This window comes from Aulostomus chinensis, chromosome 8 (genome assembly GCF_037954235.1).
Source record: "Aulostomus chinensis isolate RoL2024-O1b breed Wild chromosome 8, RoL_Achi_v1.0, whole genome shotgun sequence".
NCBI classification, from domain to species: Eukaryota; Metazoa; Chordata; class Actinopteri; order Syngnathiformes; family Aulostomidae; genus Aulostomus; species Aulostomus chinensis.
This window is the reverse complement of record NC_141327.1, coordinates 15785268-15806998: the sequence shown is the minus strand read 5'-3', so window position 1 is coordinate 15806998 and position 21731 is coordinate 15785268. Positions and strand designations below refer to the sequence as shown.

Here is a 21731-nt window from a genome sequence, read left to right as displayed (position 1 = left end):
ATATGACCAATAGAAGCACTGCTGTGTACTGGAACCTCATTTCAGGAACCTTTACCGATATTGCTTCAAAGGTGGATAGTGCCCAACCCTACCACAAAAGAGTTTGCTACTTGTTTAAAATGTATTACTTTGAAAATATCTTGAAAATACAGGGGGAAATCCCCAACTGGTCTATGTGGACACCACGGCAGTTTCTTTTTCTCTGATGAAGCGGCCAATCCTTTCATCCTAGCAGATGGAGGTTGACATTGACTGCACATAGCTCAGTCGGTGCCTTCAGGTCATATCAGAGTTCTTGTAATTACAAGCTTCTAACTTGTAAATAGTGTTTACATCAATCATATCACATCGCAGTTGCAACTAATCAGATGTTACTCAAAGCTCTGATATATTTAACTTGACTCAATCATAAGGAAGTGCAGATCTGGCTGCTCCACAACAACCTTAAGTGTCATCAAACTGAAACACACAGACGTCAATGTTGGGAATATGTCACCTGAGCGCAGCATCCGCCAAACAATGCCTGTCACAACCAAAAGTTATTTCATTTTCTGTCAAATTGTTCCAGTTTAGTCTTCTGATAAACCATGTGGACTGGGCTAGAAATGCCTGGCAGTGACGCAGGTTGCCAGACTAGTTGTCCTGGCTTTCACTAGTCCATTATTTGTCTTCCTTTGTTTTTTTAAGAGACGTTGGAGAGCTCTGGGGTCAGCCGCTTGACAAATGGAGCTCCCAATTGTCAAGAGGAAGGAGGCAAGTTGAATAAAATGGTGAAAGGACAGTTGTTGCTGGTGGACCAAACACTGACCACACCGTTTGAACTAACCCACACTTTTTTTTAGACTAAAAGGCATTTGAGTACATTTAAATCTGTCAAGATAAACTACGACTTAACACCTGTCAGTGGAATATGCATCATCACCAAGACACACTCACTCAGGCCCAGTGCAGCCTCTCATAATCCCATGTGCACTCAGTCTCCCTGAGAATGAGTGAGCCCCTTCTGACTCATGCCAAATAGCCAGTGCATGCACACACTCACACACACACACACACACACACACACACACACACACACACACACACACACACACACACACACACACACACACACACACACACACACACACGTATACAATTCCCTCTTGGAGAGGGTAAGGGGCCCCAGGGCTGGCAGGTGCTGGGGCAGCCACAGAGAGTGTGACTGTGCATGCATGCGTGCGTGTGTGTGTGTGCGTATGTGTGCGTGTGTGTGTTTTGTGTGGTAGGGGCCCCGTTAGCCGTCTGTCAGTCCGACCTGCAGCATCAGCTGGCCTGTGTTTCCCTCCTCCTGGGGTTTCTTGGCTGTATCGCTGTCTGAGCACGCCTGCATGTGTTTCTTTGAAAACTGGTCTTGCGACAGATCAATGCATCTGGGATTATATGTCATCCTAATTGCATTATGAGGGTCAATGACAGCAGAACACACACCCACCACCACCCCGAATGTGTTCCTCTCGCCTCTACAGGAGGTTTGACAAAGCCACAGCCCGGTTACATGTTATGATTTGATTGTTGCCCAGTAGGTCGGCAATTTAAAGCTGCACTAGGCAAGATTTCAGTCTAAAAATACATTTGTCTAATCAGCCTAAATACAAACTCAAACTCTGAAGGGAAAAGGAGCATCAACTCTAGCAGCTCAGACGCTGTAGATTCACCTCATTCAGCCTCGAGAAATTCTGGCAAGAAATTAATCTAAATGTATTAGTGATGGACAAATCGTGTCCTAAAGCACCGTGAGTGAGCACGAACACAAGAAGTGACTCATACATATTACATTCCTTGTCTCATCCCTTCGGGATTCTTTATGTGTCATAGGCCAGCATTGTTCGCAAACATGACCGAACTGTGTTGGGTTACGAGTCATTATTTGTTGGTATTGACGGTTTTGTTCTTTCCCAGGTGTGTTTGTGATAACATTGATCATTTAAGAACAAAAATTATCTGAATTGCTGCAAATATTGAGGGAGAAGGCTTTGACTGGCAACTGCAGAATAGCTGCAATCTGATGATATCAGGCGACAGAGGGGAACAGCAACAAATAATTTATTTCTAAAGTCATGAGTAAATATTAAGCTGATTTTGATGTGAAGAGAAGGACCGTAACCATGGTGATTTGGGGTAAGCTAGTGGGGTCTGAGGTGGCAAATGGCCAAAAATGTACCATCTTTTGCACATGCACTCTGGCTCATAGACAAATATGAATGCTGCTTAAAAGTTAAACATTGGTTGATGGTGAGTGGATGTCATGACGATACTGGTTTAACTTGTTTTTTGAAGGCTTCCAGAACGAAAGATTTGAACACAAGTTACAAACAAATTGATTTTCGGATGTACCACACCGGAGCAGCGAAGATCTGAGCTAATTAAGATAATTAAAAAGCATTTTGTTAAATTTCAACTCAACTTTAAGATTCTTCCATTAGTCACACAACAAGTTTTAGATGAGAAATGAGAAACATTTCTGGAAATGTATCACCATTTGTGTCACGTGAAGCCGTTAATTGCAACTTTTCCCCCCTTCATTCAATGAGTGCGAATAATGCATTCATCCAAAATCCTCCCCCTGTCTCATGACCTTTAAGCTGCAGGCTGCAGGCCCACGTCTGTGAGCACATGTATAACTTCTACCTGACAACCCCGGTTGAGCCATCAGAGGTTAATAGCCACACACACATACACACAACAGTAAAACAAGGATATCAAGCCACTGTGTCTTGCAATACATACCTTGTCAAACAGAGACTTCCATTGCTGAGACCAGGCAGGAAAGAGAGAGAGAGAAAAAAGAGCAAGTGGAGGAGTGAGTAGGAGGACATGAGGAAAGCAGGTGTCTCTGCTGAGCACCTGTTTGGAAATGACTGCCTTAATTTCAGTCTACAATCACATGCAGTTATTATCGGATCATTGTGGCCACTGAGCTGCAGTAAATGATAATGGAGCAGCAAAGTGTGGATCATTAAGGTTCTCTTATCTGAAAATGATGGTGGATGCATGTCCTCTCGTTATTCCCTTCTCTTACTGTAAACCTCCTCTGGTATGAGTCCATTTAGAAGTCTTTTTATAGCACTTAAATAACATTCTAAACTTATATAGGATCAAGCTCATCATATTTTGTGATTTTCAACCAAAACATGAGGACTTACGTCTTCAGGAGCCACAGGAAGGACGTCAGTACTCTCCAAAACCTCGATCTCTTCACCCTCTGAGTTGGCCGCCACCGCCGGAGAAGAGTTGACCGCCACCTCCCGGGTTCCGCCCGCCATCCTTGGGCTGCTCGTCTCCATACACCCACGGAGAGCAGCGACTCAAGTCCTCAGGAATGACTCCACATAGTTTCACAATCCCATTCCGCTGTCAGAGTGTGTCAGCAACTACGAATGATGTAAAAGTTGAGCATCATGCAGTCTGAAGTCCAAGTGAGGATGGTGCGCACTCCCAGTAGCGCAATAAACCTGGCTAACATCCGCCGTGGAAAAGTTGATTCGGGAATAGTTTCTAACCCCCCCTTGCTTTGTCACATTACCATCCACCACATCCTCCGTCTTCAGGGGCAACAGTGACAGAGGTTTGGTGGTTTGCAAAGCTGGAGAGAAGTCCGGTGTTTCACGGCCAGGAGGAGCGGAGGCAGCGGTCCAAGTTGGGGAAGCAGGAGACGCACGTTTGACTTTCACTTTGAGAGATGCGGCGACGCTGCAACAGCAGCAGCGGAGGAGCGCAGATCAGCTGAAACAAATAATGACATCATCAAATCCTGACAGGACAGAGACGACGAACCCGGAGTGGCTAATGCTCACTCCTCTCAAGGGGAGCCGGGAAACACTTTACTAGTGTGGTTGCTCGGTCACATGGCGGAGAGGTCCAGGCAAATGCCCATTTTTTGGTGCGTCATGATACCTGGCACGCAGTTTTCTGCGTCGCAGCGCGGAGTCAGCCGTCTGGTTTCTCCGTCTTCTGGAGAAAGCCTCAAAGCCGGCGGTGGAAATGGTGGTGGTAGAGACACGCCGTCCGCCTCCGCTTGGTTCAGCTCCAGGAGACTCCGGGACTCGCGTGCGTCCATCCAGCACACGGAGTGCGACGGAGAGAGAGAAGGAGAGGGAGAGGGAGAGGGAGAGAGAGTGGTGGTGGTGGTGGTGGGGGGGGGGGGGTGATGAGGGCTTTGAGGGGGGGAGAGGAGATTTAGCCGGCGGCTTGGAGGAATCACCAGCCACCCCCGCCCAGGGGGCTTCGAGGAACTCTCCCACCCAAACAGCTGGCTGTCACTCTCCCTGGTTCAGACGCTCAGGTCGCTGCTTGGCTGTTTGTGCCTGGTGATGCATTTGTGGTACCTTGAGAGTTTAGTCAAATCCGACAAACATTTCTAATAGAGCGTCATCAAACGGTATAAACAGTCCTGATGGCTTTGTAGATCACAGGAGCCACTGAGGCCCCTGTGATTAATCTCTTATCTGTTTGGGAAGGATTCCTAATGATGGTTGATAGAGGGTGACAAGTCCTGAGATAAACCCAGACATCCACTGTTAACCACATTACAAATCTCAAAATACCATTGAAGGATTTTTTTTTTTTAGATAAATTAATTAACCTGCTTCTATAAATGTTTCTACTGAACTCATTTTGGTTCCAACTACAAACCTTTAGGAGAAGTTAGGTGGCCTATGATGGTAAAAGACACAAAGGGGAGGTCAAACGCTGGTCAACCCCACAAAGTTGATCTTTTAACAGCATATGAAATCATCTCAAAATCCCCATGTACTTCAACACTATGGAGGGTTGTGTTTTATTCGGGTGATCTGTTTAAAATGGCAATGGTAATTCAGAAAATACATATTATATTAAAATATATGAGGCTGTAGTTTTATTTTCGTGGTCTTGACGCCAGTTTTTACAAGTTATAGTTACACTGAGTTTTAAATGAAGTCTTTGATGAAACATGTAGAACTGATGAAAAAAAAGAATACATATATTTAAATGAATTAAAGTTGATACTGTCAAAGAATGCTGATAGTCTCTGTCTATTTTCAAGGACCTTTTTTTAAATCTGATTCCGTAAATGAACTGCCACATTTTCATCTGTTGCTCATCCCTGACAGGGTTAGTGTGTGTGTGTGTGTGTGTGTGTGTGTGTGTGTGTGTGTGTGTGTGTGTGTGTGTGTGTGTGTCAGAAAGGAAAGTTACCTAAGTATCATCAGCTTGTATGATGCAGTAGTGGGCTAATCAGGAATGAATCAATTGATTTTTCACGTAAACACAAGTAACATCTCTGTCAATCATTACAGTCCTTTTCCAATCATTGATCAATACTCAGAGCAAATGTGATTGACATCTCACATGTTGCTTTAGCATACAGTTTCATATGGATATGAACCTATAATATCATAGCTTGTTTACTATGCGGTCTTGTTGTTTTGCTGTGTGAACATATTGCAGTTTCATCACATCTTACTAAATGACTGCAGCTTCAAAGTAGCCACCTGGATATCACTGGGATATTTAAATTAAGGATGTTCAGTTTTACTGCTGTTCTCACACACACACACACACACACACACACACACACACACACACACACACACACACAGAGTGAATATTAAGTAGCAGGGTTTGGTACTCAGTGTGTGTTACCGCTGGTTTGTTTAAGTCCTCTTTATGCTCCAATACTTCCTTTTTATGTTTCCTGATTCTCTGCTGCAACGCGCCAACTTCTCAGTGGGCTTCATCCTAGTGTTACATTTCCTCATCGGCTAATTGTGTCCTACCTCCTACATTTAAGACCTTGAAAGACAAGAGTGTACAAGCTCATAACCCCCACCCCACCCCGGGTCTGCTGCACCCTTACAGATCCACCCATTAACCTTTGAGACATCAAATAAACCGAATGCTTGGGTGGGAACCATCAGTGGGGAGAAATTATGTGTTGGTGTGGTGTGCAGTGTGTAGGTTGATCAATATCCTTATCGTGAACCGCCCCGATAAGTGATAGCATTGCCATGGCAACAATAGGGCCTGTTGATATTTTTAACCCCTGGGGGTCTTTTCCGAACTCCCACACAGACACAAGTGTTGGGTAAAATTTGTTATGTTTTTTAAAAATAAAAAAAAGAAGCAGTATTCGTAGACTTAAAGCAGCCAACCAGAGCCAACATCTGTGCATGAAGGTAAAAACAGATGGAAATATGTTTTATAACATGTAGTTCTGGACTATATCAACAGCATATTTTAATGTTGCACATTTTCAAAAGCACGGTAATAGAGTTTAAGGCATACTGCTGCTGGGAATTACATTAAAAATATCATGTGTATCTAATGGGCACTTATTACTTTATCAAAATCTAATGTTTAGGTTCACAAAAAGCAGAAGTCAAATCCTCCATTCTAAGACAGAAATGACCAGAGTAACTGTACTGAAATCACTGTGTGGAGAATTCCTTCACATCCTGGAGGTTTTACAAAATCAAATGAGGTAAATAAGCTTTGTCCCAAACAAGCATTCATTTTACCAGAAAATAACAGGAGTTCATTTAAATTCAAAGCGGCTAATTCAACTAAATGACCTTTTAGCTGTGCTGTCACATTTTATGTGATGTACACCAACATCTGTGGAGCTGGACAGGAGAAGCAAGGAGTGACAAGAGTGAGAGGAGGTGATAAACTGTGACGAGAGAGATGATGTACAGAGCGAGGAAAACAGCTTCCATTCAAATGAACAACAGAGGAGCGTGATGAGGCTCTTATCAGAAAAACCTGGCACCATGAGTGGGCTTGAAAATAAAGGGCTTTAAACTAAAGGCAATACACAAACACACATACACACACATTTCCTGGAGACTTAGCCTAACCCATACTTACTGAATCGTAACCTCTGAGGTTTAGGATTCAAGGTCATGAAGTTGAGTAACTCATCCTGATCCTGTCTGTCACATCCCTCCTGAACAGGATATTTCATTGCTGCTACAGATGGAGGAGCTAAGTGTGACTTAAACCCATCCCCATAACTCACAGCAATGACACCAGCAAACCATCAGTGTAATAAGCACCTGCATCAGTGTGTAAGTCAAAGCGATTCCTCATGCATTTTCCCCCCCATTTAGTGACAGCAAAGTCCCCCGACAGAGACACCAATCCAACCTGTGCTTTTTTTCTACACACATGAACAGGCATGATTGTATGACACCCATCACACATTCAGCCAGTGAATTTAATGACAACTTTTAGTTTTTCCTTTGTCAAAGTTTTTGTTCTTCCTCTTAGCAATGCTGCCCCCTTGTGCTCATCTCAGCTTTACTTCATGAAGTTTCACCAGTGATGCGTGAACAGTCGAGCACCGATTTGTAATCTGATGTAAAAAGGTGTGGAATAAATTACCTCCAGGAAAAGAGAGATATCCTATCTTGTTACTTTATTCCTAAAGGTCAGTTTAGTGGAGGTTACGTCTCATCTGGGTCACTCCTCTTTCCTCTATCTTGATTTCTGCACTCACCTGGGATGAAGAACACAAGCAGGACAAGATATCGTGTTGTCACACACTTTGCTTTGATATTTTTGATATGCGCTTTGATTGTTGCTTTACATATTCACAATAATAACATTGTCTGCATTATGATACTTACCCACATTTAACCTATGTCCCTCCACTGGCTCGGAGTCCACTGTACACAGAGATAAAACAAGAAAATACTAACAAAATACAGAATACAGAAATAAAACGCGTATGCACTAGTTAGCACGCGAATCATTTAGAGTTTTGGTTAAAAAAAATAACTCACACAAGTTTTAACAGATGTTTATTTATTGTAAACTTTTGCAAAGGCAGGGCTGAATAAATACATCAGATGGAACCTCATGACAGGCAGTTGCAACTGTATGTAAATTAACAACAGCCGGACAATATTGCATCTTCTTGCACCAGGAGAGCTAAACTGGAGTCACCACAAGGGTCAAAGGATCATCTAAGAGATTTCACTACATCCCTGGATGGTTGTAAGAGCTTGCAAGTCAAGTGGAGAAGTTGAAATGGTCCTTTTTTTTCTTTTTTTAAAGATGGAATGTAATCTGAATTTATAAAGCATGCAAACACAAACTGTGACGTATAATGACTGTACAATGTAGATTTTTCCTTGGAAAAACATGTGAGAGAGCAGCACATCAAGTCCTGTGATCAAACACCTACACAGACATTCAAACAAAATAAAAGTGTGCATTCAATGCCATTAAAGGCGAACCAATAATCTGTCAATCATTGCTAATTGATTGACAGATTTACAGAGACAGTCAAAGATGGCCCTTTTAGACAAACAAATGCACCGTCTACTTTCCTATATACATTATTTACATTATTGTTCAATCTAATAACACGTATCCCACATGACAATTCCCCTTTTAAGTTTCAATCATCAAGCAACCAAAAATAGCTATTTATGTAACTTATTCGTGTGCTGCAACTCGCACTATTCCTCAATATAAATATATTATCTTTAGAAATACTTACAGACAAGCAGATTAAGCAAATTAGCATTTTTTTTTTGGGTACAAAATTAAATATTCTTCTCTTTAACCAACCATGAGGACGAGTGAAGAGTGAAATGGAAATGAAAAGATGTCAGTGAAGGAAAGCCTGCACGTATTTTGTTTTCACACAAAATAGTTCTATTATGCATCACTGGTGTCTGAAGATCACCGCTGTTTGAGCAGCACTCTGTACATGGCAAAGCCGAGCACTGCAAACATGGTGGCCCCGACGCTCGCACTCAGCCAGAAGTTGGAGCTCTTCAGGTCTGCGTGGGTCACGTGTCTGTGACAGAGGGAGAAGCACTAAATATCTCACTCAGTACATCATCTGAACATCACTTGTGACTAAATAAAACACTATTTTGCCTCCAAATATCTGTACAACAAATGAGAAAGTGAGAAAAACAAGTGAGCAATATTACAAAGAGGGATGATATAAAGGAAATATAAAGCAATGACAGAACGCTGATGGAAATTAAAAACAGAGGCGCTGAAGCAAAAGCCAGTCAAAAAGAGAGAGACTTGAAGGGGGAGGTGATAATGACGCGAGACAAGACCAGAAATGAGTTAAGACGTCTCTGTTAGATGAAGCAGCTGAGAAGCAAGGAAAACAACCTGGAACATGATACCAAGCAAATGGCGCTTGAATGAAAATGGGAAATGTCTCCAGTGCTAATTCAGGAGGCTCATCAGCAAAATCAAACAAGAATGAGAAAGTGATAATATGAGAATGTTGCTTTTTTTTTTTATTCTAGGAAGAAAAAAACCTGAAGATGGCATGATACAAGGGAAAAGGAGACTATGTCACCAACAAAAGAGACTATTGCTTGTTTGGGTAAACAGTTGCTGACGTTAATTTAATTCTCACGAATTAACTGACGCCACAATTAAATAAGGTTGCAAAAATTTGCAAAATGAAAGGACAAGACAGCCAGGTGTGACCACACAGATGTAAAGGAGAGGATTGTAAGAAGGTGAAGAGGACCTTCGCAGTACGACAGCGTAGAGTTTGGCCCTGACCGTCTGCAGCAGCTCAGAGTTGAGGAAGTTCTGACACAAGCAGAAGGTGCACCGGTTACAAGTGCACATGCAGCGCAGCCGAGCGTGGCTGAGGAGACAAACACCAACACACAGTTTATAAACAAGTCCAGCACACACACACGGAACACCCACATAGAAGAAAATCAGGTTTGAGGACCTGATATCACCAGAGAGCCCATGAAAGAAAGAACCATGAAAGACAATGTTTGAACAGGAATACAATGAGATCCCTGTGGGAGGATGTGTGTTTATCAAAGCATTTTAAAGGAAATAATTAAGAACCAAAAAAAGAAAGTGTTCAAAATGTGTAGTGACCTCCACCAAGGAAGTCAATTAGAGGTTTCTAAAGAAACCTAAGTTCTCAAGATGTATAATTTGGACATTTATGGAAAAAAAAAAATTTTTTTGGAAATATTTCCAGTCATATATTTTAGTTTCCGTTCCAGATTTGCTTTTCCTGACTAGTGAAAATAAATCTTTTTTCTTTTGATACTAAAAAATATTAGAGGGACCCTTATTAAAAAAAAACAAAAAACAAAATCAGGGTTTTTACCCAGGATTTTGAGCATATCCTGATTAAAATATATTTAATATTTGGCTGTTGGTCCTTTAACAAATTCCCTAGTTTCAAATTGTTTTCCAGAGGTCTGATTGTTATCGCTGTGATCCCCTCAGGAATTATGGAACTGCTACATCAGAAACTCATAGCCATTTTAATCAATAAATGCAATGGGGATTAAAGCTGATTTGGCTTTTTGCAAAAAGTGAAAAACTCCCACAGAATGACGGAGCTATAAAAATAGGTGATGATGTTTCTCCTCTCTTTGTAGTGACATGTGGAGTCCCACAAGGCTCAGTACTAGGATCAATTCTATTTTACTGCTTCCTCTTGCAACTGTTCTATGAAGAGAAAATGTATTTCCATTGCATTGAAGTATTCTCGATTTTCCACAACATAACAAAAAAATTGATTATAAAAAATGTACTTTAAGTTAAAACATACATTTTTCACACTGGCCATGAAAATCTACATTCTAGTATCTAGTCCTCACCTGGTCCTTTATTGCTCTGTCAGCTAAAGAATTAAAACCTCTAAATCCTCTTTCTTATACCTGCCTGTTTTAAAAAAAAACAAAACAAAACATATTGCTGCATTTATGTGTGTGTTAACATATATTTTTCATACCTTTTTTGGCTTACTTCAAGATATGAATTATTTGAGCTTTATTGTGTCAAGTACATAAACTGCTGTGACGTTCTTATGCGACCACGTGATGCACAGAAAGGTGTTAATAGGGAACAGCAGTCTGACTGACTGACTGACTGCAGGAGTGTGGAGCCTGGGGGAGAGATCAACATCAGACCCACGGTGCATGAAAGCAACTTGTCCAAAGGGCAGTGAAGGGTGTCAACACATGTAGCACATGATGACAAGATACTGACACTTGCAAAGAGCAGAAACATCCCCACAGGGGGCGAGTACATCCTGAGACGGAGGAAAGGCGCAGATTATACAGGTTCGTTTGGATTCTGATCGTCATTTTACGTTACAGATCAATCAAAGCCATGAAAAATAAGCAAGAGCCGCTGCTACTGCCTTGTGTCTTCAGCCTTGTTTGAGTGGCATTCATCAGAGTTTGGTTTAAAACTCCTCTCAGAACACAGGAGGCTTAGAGAGTTCATTAAAAACAGCGAGCAGGGACTCGATGACTCAGCTGCTTCAACACCTCATGTACCTGATAACTATTGAGAAGTACATTCAGGGGGAAAAAAGTGCAGTGGGAGACAAATTGGCTAATTATGTTTCCCACAGATAAACTCAAAGCAAATATATACAGTTTTATCGGAAAGGAAAAAAAAAAAAACTTATTGACAAATTCAGTGCAAATTTAATTGAAGTTAATTCAAATGAATAAAATTTAATGCAATTTAAAAAAAAAAAACTCTAAAAAATGAATCTTGAGCTCCAACAAACCTGTTGGGCCATTTCATCAAGTTCAAAGTCCAAATTCTTCTTGGATGTAAAGTTTCAAAAATAGGTCCTACAGATGAAAATTCTATGAAATGCATATACTGTACATACAATTATATATAAACTACTTAGATCAGCCATTCTTTTGTGGAATATAGTTAATCGGTTTAAAATAGGTCAGTTGTACACACCATAACTTTTGAGCATGTACAATAAAAGAAGACCAACTATCACCTGTAAAAGTGCAGTTATTCACATCACTTACGTCAACTAAAGTGACGTATACAGTAGTGCTGTGGTCAGTTAACTCTGCTCCCACTTGGATTGTGTAGATCAAGAGTGTTTATACATACGGGTACATGGCCATGGTGGCCAGTCTGGTGTAGATGTCTCGGCTGGGTGGTCCTGCAGTGTTGCAGGTGAAGGACTGGGGAGGGGGCATCTTGTGCCTCCTACAGAAATCCATAGGGCTGCAGCCGTAAAGCTGTTTGAGCTCCGGAAGGTCAGATTTGGCTGCTATCAACATACATGGAGTCTTGCTGTCCATAAAGTATTGCTGGGGGAGGAAAACATGGTTTAAAAGCTTCTTTTGTTTTTTTTTCCCAAAAGGGGGTGAATATAGACTGAAAAGAAACAATTCTCCCACAAATCTACCTTGAAGACTCTGGCGCAGTATTCAAAGGAATAAGGGTTGCTGACATCATAAACCAGGCACACAATATCACAGGCCAGGTCAGCGTCAGACAGATAGTCGAAATCAGGGAAGACTTTGTGAAGCTGAGGAGAAAAAGTCTTGTTTGTTAGCGGTAGGAGTTGTGGCCTGCTATTGCTAACAAAATAAAACCCAGGGAAACCCCCGTCCTGGTCTGAGAGGGGTCAGGACTAGTCAGGGCTAGTCTATTTTGAAGTGAACCACAATCCAGTTTGCTGTAGATGAGATCATCATCTGACTTTATATAGGAGCTGTGGGTGGAAATATTCTGCTCCACTGAAAGCTACTACAACACCGCGGTCATTAATCAGCTAGCTCAATCCCTTCTGTCCACTTGATATTATTACAGTTTAAATAATTAAATGCAATGTAAAAAAAAATCTAAGCAACTAAAGCAGTTACAATAAGCTACAAAAAAGTCAAAATCTAGCATAGTGACGAAGAAAAGTGGATAAATTAATACACTGATTACCTGTAGCTGGCAATGTAGCTCTTTATTCAGCTGTTGCTTTTTTTTTTTTTTATTGCAGCAATTTAGCATATGTTAGAATAGTTTAGCCAACCCTTCACACATAATAGCACATCCCATTTTTAGTTGGTGTAGATGCACAGCCTCCAGCACTTTGACAATGCTAATGCTTTTGTCAAGCAACTTCAAATGCTTGCTTGACAAAAGCATTAGGTGGATATGATAAGAGGCTTATAAAAACAGCAGGGTAAGCAGAGCAACTCTCAGGCTGCACTGGCCTTGGAGGTTTGGAAGAGATATCATTAAACACAAGCGGGGTGTATAAATTCTATCTGTTGATCTCGATCAGCTCTTTTTAGATACGTGACAAAGCTGCTCATAAATGATGCAGTATAAAAGATACTCACCAGGAGGTATTTCTCCTGCCCGTAAACGTAGGTGGTGCTGATGGCATAGAAGGATTTGTGTTCCTCTCTGATCGTGTTCTGCTGCTGATGACAGTAATGTATATTCATATATTATATATATATATATATATATATATATATTATATATATATATATATATATATATATATATATATATATATATATATAAAAATATATAAATAAATAAAACTATGTATAAAACTGACAAGAAGAAACCACTGCTTAACTGCAGCTTCAACCACTGAGGGACACAGTCATGTGTGTATTTTAATTAGTGGTGTTTATCTTGTGTTTACCGTGAGGTTTCTACCCAGGAAGCCTTGGAGGAAGCTGCTCTTGCCGCTGCCGACGTCTCCAAAGACGTTACAGCGGAAGACGCTGCGCTGGGTCTGCTTCTTCTGCAAGTCAATCTTCTTATCTCTGGTCACTGCGGGGGGGCGAGCGAGACATCAGAGGATTAGTTTAGACCGCCTGCAGTCCATCAGCGACAACATTCACTGCTGCATCAGTTGTCAACACATCATGTTAAATTAGAGGTCACGAATGATTACTACTAACAGAGGATAATTCAATGAAGTTATTCACAGGAGAGAGTAATAAGTTCATGGTGCTGGATGCTACTGAGGAGTCCAACGTTCAGATTGTACAATGATAAGGAAATAACTTACAACTACTACTGCTGTAACAACTGACAACTGTTTTTAAATTGCTTGCTTTAAATATAATCTATGCTATACATTATTTATTGCTGTAAATAATCTGTTATTTAAATTTTTTTGTTTTTATCATATTTATGCCTATACATTTCCACACTTACATGGACACTTCTGCCTTTTCACCGCTGCAGCAACGACTCATACTGTTACTGGCCGCAGGCCTGCCACTGCACACAATCTGCTGCTTTTGCCCACCCACCTTTGTGTATTTCTTATTTTGCTCTTTTAATGCGCCGCTCTTCGTCCTGATAATTGCCCCCCTGGGTTAAGTGAAGTTTTTTTCTGATTCTGATGTTTTATAGTACATTAACTGTTTAATTAAAGAAAAAAATACAAAAAGAAGTGGGAAAAAAATTACAACTTTTCAGAAACTAAATTAATGTCCTTATACTTTTTGTTTTATCTGACAAAAAGTCAAAAATCACACACGGAAACATGTGAATCTAATGGGGCTCGTTACACACAAAAAAATCACAATTGAAATAAATAACTCCCAACTACAATTTTGTCAAATGATTTGTACTGAATATAAAAGTGACTACCGACAATATGCAAGATCAGATTCACCTGTAATCCCTGCTGCTTGAGACTCCTGCTCAGCAATGATGGAATAACCAAGATAGCCAAAATACTCCAGGCATCGTTGGACATCCAGGTAAGTTGTTAACCTGCAAGACGGCAAAACAAAGAAAATCACTACAAAAACAAAAAGGAACCAAAAAAGTGCACTGTCTAATGTTACTCTGGCATATTTCTTCTTGACCTGAGCTTCACTATCAAGAACACCGAAATACTTTAATGACAAGTATTAATTGTATCCTTTCCTATAAAAAAAAAACAACCTAATCAACTGGTGTTTTTTCATTTAACAAAAGACATCAATGTTCTTTGTCTGAACACAAGCAACCTTACAGGAAGAAATGGTCAAATATGCTTCACCTATATGTTTTACAGTGTCGCCTTGTTCTTTCGCTTACACACATTCACACTGATCGCGGAAGCTAATTTTCCTGCCCACCAGTTCATCAGGAGCAGTTTGGGGGTTCAGTGTCTTGCTCAAGGACACTTCAACATGATCTCTGGGGAGTCAGAAAGCAAACCAGTAATATTTCAATTGCTAGACACCAATTCCATCTCTTGAGCCTTGTAAAATACTACACATACAGCAATGTAGACCCAAAAAAAACATTACTTACAGGCCAAAATAACCTGTTTTGAATGCTCTTAATGTTTTCTGACATATTTCTGCCATGTTGGTCCCAAGCTACAGTTCTTGTATAAAGACATGACAGTTGATGTCATCTTGTTCCAGTCCACTTACGTCCACTGCGAGAGATAGCCCTGGTAGGTGATCCAGCCCTGGTCATTCGTGCACACCGTGTTGTTGACGTCAGGGCCCCAGGGCATGTAGGGAAATACATCAAACAGATCCCTCAGTTCCTCTGGTGACAAGGCACAGTCACGGTCCTGAGACACAAAGAAAGGTTGTTACAGGTAATACCAGTCATACTCATAAAAAAAAAAACACACACATTCAGTCACACGTGCTGCCACTTTCATTCACGCAAATTCTTCTGTCAAGCCCTCCTCGGGGGCAAGAAGTTAAATCATGGCCCAGCAGGCGGTCAGCAATGTTTCTGGCAGTGCGTTTAGGTTAGGAGAAGTGCTTCCTTTAAGAGCCACTAAAGGCCAGAGGCTAAGGTAAATACAGCAACTGACGCACGGGATTATACCTTGTCATGTTTGTCAAAGACGCTCTGGAGGAAGAGGTAGGCATTGTGGTTGAGCTCTGTGGTGCAGTTGGGAGGAATTTTCAACCTGAGTGGAAAAATCATGGTGGAACATGTCAAAGACATGATATAACGATGTGAAAAAATGCTAAAAAATAAGATGGATACTGAGCCTTGGTTCCTTTGTTTCCTGATTTGTCCATATTTATTTTAGCCATTATGGTGACACACAACGTGTGTGTGTTGTGTGTGTGTGTGTCACTTACGGAGGGAAGAGGTAGTCCTGATTTAGCTCCAGGTCATCGTCATACCCAAACCTCCGCAGGACCGTCCATGTTGTTTCATGGCGACCTCGCTGGATGAAGAGAGTGTGGAGGAAGAGGAAGCCTGGAGAGGAAAGTTGTAACGCAACACAGTCAAGAATCACGTGTTTGTGGACCAAAGGAGGGATGGAGGTCAGTTCTTCTCTTCCAACCTTTCAGAGTGAGTCCATTCTCACACACGCCATCGCTCATGTTTCTCCTCACGACATTTTTGACATCCTCTAACGCCTGAGGCTCGAGTGGGGTGTTGAAACATGTTCGCTGTACCATAAAAAAAACAAAAAATAATCAAGGCTCAAATCGGCAATATGAAAAGAAAAAAAAAAAAGAACACATGATGTTTTAATAAAAAACATTAAATTATCTACAACAAAAGAAGATTAACCTGGAAGAAATTGAGCTCGTTATCGTTGAGGATGCCATCGTTGTCGAGGTCAGACACTTTGAAGATTCGGGTCAGAGCTTTCACACAGAGCGGCTTCATCTGAGAACAAAAGCCGCAGAAAAGAATAAAAGTCACTGAAACTGAATGATTTCTCAAGCAAATGTTTAAAAAAAAATGTCTTGAACTTGAAAATGATGTGCAGTACATGTTTGTAGAGTTCTAAATACCGTTTTAAAAACTTAATTAGGGAAACGACTTGTACTCAGTTACAGACGGGGGTTTAAAAACAACTTCAGTCATTCTTGCTCTTACATCTTTTTTCTCGGGACAGTAGAGGGGACCCGTGGGGTGGAGAACTGCTTTTTGGGCATAGTAGAACAGCTCTGAGATATTCTTCAAGTTCTTCGCTGAACACTGTGAACGACAGTACACCGGTACATTAATTAACATTGGTTTTCACGACTGAAGAGTAATTACACAGAGATGCATGACACTAACTGAACCACAGTCAGCCTCAGCAATTATTTACCCACAAAAAAGGAGTAATCAGTATTATTATTATTTTGAAAAGCGTTGCACAAATTTTGCAGATATGGTTACATTTCTATAAGGGTTTTTTTTGTTATTGCTGCTTTGATTTAGGAAAGCATCATTACTGTTAAAAACAATATTTTACAAATGTATTTTTTTTGTTGAAGTTTGTCCGTTTGCGTAGAGAAATACACGTATCAACATTAGCAATCATCTGTGCACATTGTTCTTGATGACCAAGCAAATAGACTCATGACATTATTTGTTTATTATATTGCAATATTGCACATTTTCTCAATATGAATAATTCACCAGAGCGTAAGGCACTACTATACGACACGTAACCTTAAAGCAAATGAGCCGAAACCCTTAAGAAACCAGTGGGGAAAAAAATACTGTGGCACTGCTTGTCACGTCCAAGTATACGCAATGACACTGTAATGTAAACACTGTCTAAACAAATTAAGGCAATCCCTTTTTTACTTTCCTGTCTCTGAGTGTGTGTGGATGTAAATATACTGTATATGTGTGTGTGTGTGTGTGTGTGTGTGTGTGTGTGTGCGCGCTAAGTCAGGCCAGACAAGGTATTAACACACAGAATCTGTCTGAGCAACACGTCGGGTCTAATTAACGTGTCTGAAGAAGCAGGACGGGCGAGGCGCCGATGGTCAGGAGTAAGAGAAAGTCCTGAGCACCGGCAGCAGCTCCAGGTTAATCATGCTCACACACATGTGCAGCGCTGCTCCTGGTGTCTAGTCCGAGTTCATCTCATGGTCATTCAACACCGCCGCATAAACGATTTAATACACAACAGAAAAACAGGCTAGTCTACTGCAAACACTGTGTGAAAATAGCACTGGCTTTCAATAATCAACAGAAACGAGATAAAACAATTACTGTGTTCACTTCCGTGTCACAGAGACGTTTCTGAATGAGAGAAAGAGAACATGTGGTCTAAAAGTTTAAACCATGTCAGCTGTTAGGAAACATTCTGGTTTGAACAGCATCAGGCGAGGATGATGCGCTCACAGTCAACTCTGATGAATAACCATGATCTCAGTGTTGACCACCATGACTGTGACAAATGGCACCATCTCACCAGGAGACAGTCAGGGGCAGTTGGGAAGAGCAAAGACAAGATTTCAACTTCAGAGAAAAGGTTAACACTCTTGTTTTATACTTTCAAACATTTTATTAAGAATTACATCAATAACGTTTAGATCTTGTGGGTATACACACACACACACACACACAAAACTTAAAGTACACATGAGAAAATGAAGATGAAGAATAAATCAAGTCTCTCACCTCCACACAAGTCTCGATCTCACTGTACTGGTTCATGATGGGCAGGATGGTCTCCATGCTGCTGTGCTCCACCAGGTCGGACTTGTTACCCACCAGGATCAGCGGAACCCTGGACACACACACACACACACACACAATAAATGAATACATGAAGTCAGAAAAGATCTGTTTTGTTCTGATCACGTGACACGATGAACTTCCTCTGCTAAATTCTGAGGCGGAAATTTGCACCCGTCACTACAAACTGTTGAGGAAAACTTGTCTAGTTGGCCACCAGCCACTCGGCCATCCACAAGGTTGGGAAAACACACGTGTCCCTTCATAGTTACATGTCTACAACTGTACACGTCTTTACAAATACCCACCTGCTGTCTTTATCTGTATTCTCAGTGATGAGGGGGATCCAGTGGCTGGTCACCTACTCAGACAGAAAAAGAGAGAACATGTCAGAACTGAAACTGCCAAACTAACCAACTATTCTACAAACAGCAACTCACCTTCTCTATGGACTTCTTATTGTTGACAGAGTACACTATGCAAATCACATTTGCCTGTGAGAGACACAGACAACCATTAGTGAGCTCAGCCTTTCTTGTCAATTATAACAAAGATGAATAATGCACTAAGTGACCTTGGAGATCTCCTGAAATAACTGCTCGTCCGTCTGCTCCGCATCTGTGGACGGAAGACGAATGTACTGCGGTAAAAAACACGCAAAAGTTTTCTTCTGCAAAAGTTTAAAAGGTTAAAAATGTATCTAAAGCGAGAGCTGTAACAACAGATGATCGATCTCTTAAATGTGAATGAAATACTGTGATTTACCGGAGTAATCCACAATGTGTGTGGGGACTCTCTCTGGAGTGACATCTGCAGGTATGGTGATCTCCTCAGCTCGGTAGGGAACCTGAGAGCGTTAACATAGACGTCACTTACACACACACACACACACACACACACACACACACACACAGTTCCAGCATCCCTGTATGTCAAGATACTGTTTCATTCCTACCACATCAGGAAACTCCTCGCTGACCAGGGACATGATGAGAGACGTCTTCCCCACCTTGGCTGAGGAAGGGTGGAGAGTGAAAGGACAATTTACTCACTGAGCAGCTACTCACGCATCATTTGAGGTAAAACAAAGTATGAATGACATTCAAATTGGTATTTAAAAAAGTATTGTCCAGAAACTAGCATGGAACTCTAGGTGTCAGTAATGGCACCAGCAGGGCAGAGGAATCACCTAAATCTGATATCATATCATGGATTTTTTTCTTTTGCAGAATCGAGAATTTTAACTCACGCTATATATATTTATATAATCTCTAAATCAGTCTGACAAAACGAATTGGAAGTCACAAATCAAACAAATTAAATTGTGAAAGAGATCTGCATTTGCACATGCAGAACAAAAATATTTTCTTATCAGCATGTGATTTTACATACCATAGAAAATTTGGTGATATATCAATAGCAAAAAGGGCTTAAGAATGTTGTGATATTATATTTTCCACTATCACCCAGATGAAGGTTCCAGTGTAAGCATTTTTAATAACCAGCCATAAATGTATATTGTATCATTCGCATATTGACCATTACCATGACATAAGACGAGTCTATAGCCATCAAATCATTTAAAATTTCACTCATTTTCACTCACTCTTCTTGTAACATCACAAGCCTGGTGAAAGGTTGTTTATCACTATTTCATAATGCACCACATTAAGGGAGGTTAAATAATTAAACAACACAATGTTTAAGAAACTGAGCGCAAAGAGCAGCAGCTGCAGCAGCAGCAGCAGCAGGGGACACCAGGCTCTGGATGTCAGCATCACATGTCCAGCTGGTAACATGCTGCATAACTGCCATGATAAGTGAACATAGCCGAAGTTGATCAAACACACTGAGGAGATTCAAGCTTCACTTACGCTCCCCGACCAGCAATATCCTCACGTCCTTGCGCATCGTCTCCAGCGTCGAGATCCAACACGGTAAACGGGTGTGTGTGACACATTTAGGCTCCTGTCTGGATGAAGGAGACCGCCAGCCAGCCAGCTATCCCTGGCCTGCCTCGCTTGCTAACGGCTAAGTTGGCATTGCAGCGCCGAGTCGGAACAGTCAGAAGACACTAACTAAACCCGGTAGATATCCGAAATAAAAGCAAGGCGTTTTCAGTGTCCCAGCCGCCTGCAGCAGCCGGTCAGACGCGGCTGAGGCTCCTGTGTGCAGCCTGCTAATCGACTCATAGAAACTTGGCTGCTAACAGCGTTAGCAGGCGCTAGCATGCATGTCCTCCAACACGCCCCTCGCGCTCAGCTGACTGTCACCGTGAGCAAAGATCGTTTATTAGCAACAGAAGCGCTAAAAAGCCGGAAATCTACTGCTAACTTCGTGTGAACCTTGTTTTTTCTTCGCCAAACATGGCAAAAGTTGACTTTGAATAGTTGTTCTGACGTTATCTTTTTTTTTTTTTTTAACTCGGGGCCGTTACAGATATCAAAAACATTTCTGGTCGTCCACTCTGGAGTGAAAGGTCTGTGCTTTTCTATCTTATCTTGCTGCTGCATGTAAAAGAGACCCCTCAAAATTCTGTTTCTGTTCATCCCAGCCTCAAACACTTCTGGAAATAAAGTTACAGGACTGCTGCTGGCAGCTGGGCTAAACTACATGGATGTGACACTTAGTGGCAGATAATAAGGGTTCGTTTGTGTGTGTGTGTGTGTGTGTGTGTGTGTGTGTGTGTGTGTGTGTCTACAAAACATACTAAGGGTACACACTGAGTAGCTGGTACATCTAAAATGAAAAAAAATTCTAGTTATTATATTTATTTTGGATCTCTTATAAGTAAAATAGGTCTGCATTCAAATCAAGAATTATCAAATAATTCTAATTTTAGATAAAGACCAAAACCATCATATAAAAAGACAGTTGGTCATACAGCCCTGACACAAAGACCCGCCCCATCACACTGAAAGTGAGTGAAACTTTATTTTGTCAAATAACATTCCTATTTATTGGGACAAGTCAAATAAATGTAAAATTTGTTTGGAATTTTGAGGTGAATATTGATTTAAGCATCTTAATGGCTTAGTATAGTGAATATAGTGAATGGCTTATTATGGCTGGCTTATTTTTTGTATCTAACAGAAAGTATTTATTTTAGGTAAATGTGTTTGGCAGGCCATCTATTGATTTTATTTATATAATATTTATTATTAGTAGTATTTTATATATATTTGTGACTGTTTCTGGATTTTGAACTGCTAAGGGTGGAACAAATAAAATTCAAAATAAATGTAATTTTTCTGAGAAGTGTGTCCAACTCCATTCATCCGCTCCATTCTTCCGCTTATTCCTATTATTAAGGGTTGTGGGGGGGGGGGGGGGGCTGGAGCCTATCCCAGCAGCCTTCAGGTGAGAGGTGGGGTTCACCCTGGACAGGTCACCAGTCCATCACAGGACCAACACATAGAGACAGACAACCATTCACACTTACAGTCAATTTAGAGTATCAGTCAGCCTCGTCCCCTCTTGATGTCTTTGGACTGTGGGAGGAAGCTGGAGTA

The 21731-nt window shown here is 41.1% G+C and overlaps 2 protein-coding genes across 6 annotated transcripts in view; both read right to left on the bottom strand.

The window, feature by feature from the left end:
* rhbdl3 (rhomboid, veinlet-like 3 (Drosophila)) overlaps positions 1-4173 on the bottom strand; it is a 59908-nt gene extending 55735 nt beyond the window's left edge. For 2 of the 3 annotated variants that reach the window (XM_086211249.1, XM_086211250.1), the window contains exons 1-2: positions 3186-4173; positions 2770-2793 (exon numbers count right to left, since the gene is read on the bottom strand). In XM_086211249.1, coding sequence (XP_086067375.1) covers positions 2770-2793; positions 3186-3326 — 165 coding nt within the window. In that variant the 5' untranslated portion in view covers positions 3327-4173. The remainder of the gene's footprint in view (positions 1-2769; positions 2794-3185) is intronic. The other variant, XM_086211251.1, reaches the window with a different exon arrangement.
* A 3644-nt stretch (positions 4174-7817) lies between these two features.
* On the bottom strand, positions 7818-20497 carry rhot1b (ras homolog family member T1). Of its 3 annotated transcripts, none has more exons than XM_086211247.1 (20): positions 20094-20497; positions 19175-19233; positions 18985-19066; positions 18794-18837; positions 18660-18713; positions 18528-18580; positions 18163-18271; positions 16636-16737; positions 16324-16422; positions 16091-16199; positions 15882-16002; positions 15619-15703; positions 15207-15352; positions 14453-14553; positions 13466-13596; positions 13149-13229; positions 12215-12337; positions 11914-12116; positions 9533-9655; positions 7818-8830 (listed from the first exon to the last, which is right to left on the bottom strand). In XM_086211247.1, exons 1-20 carry the CDS (start codon positions 20128-20130, stop codon positions 8713-8715), a joined length of 1980 nt encoding a protein of 659 aa, XP_086067373.1. In that variant the 5' UTR covers positions 20131-20497; the 3' UTR covers positions 7818-8712. The 3 variants fall into 3 exon arrangements, with proteins under 3 accessions (XP_086067373.1, XP_086067372.1, XP_086067374.1); XM_086211246.1 differs by having other exon boundaries at positions 7819-8830; positions 13149-13232; positions 20094-20496; XM_086211248.1 differs by lacking the exon at positions 9533-9655 and having other exon boundaries at positions 7819-8830; positions 13149-13232; positions 20094-20496.
* Between the last annotated feature and the right edge of the window lie 1234 nt (positions 20498-21731).

Coding starts and splice junctions, on each gene's coding strand:
- rhot1b (XM_086211246.1), bottom strand. CDS start 20,130: ATGCGCAAGGACGTGAGGATATTGCTGGTCGGGGAGC. Junction 19,067..19,174: donor GCGAGGAGTTTCCTGATGTG/GTAGGAATGAAA, acceptor TAACGCTCTCAG/GTTCCCTACCGAGCTGAGGA. Junction 12,338..13,148: donor GGCAGGAGAAATACCTCCTG/GTGAGTATCTTT, acceptor TTTTCTCCTCAG/CTTCACAAAGTCTTCCCTGA.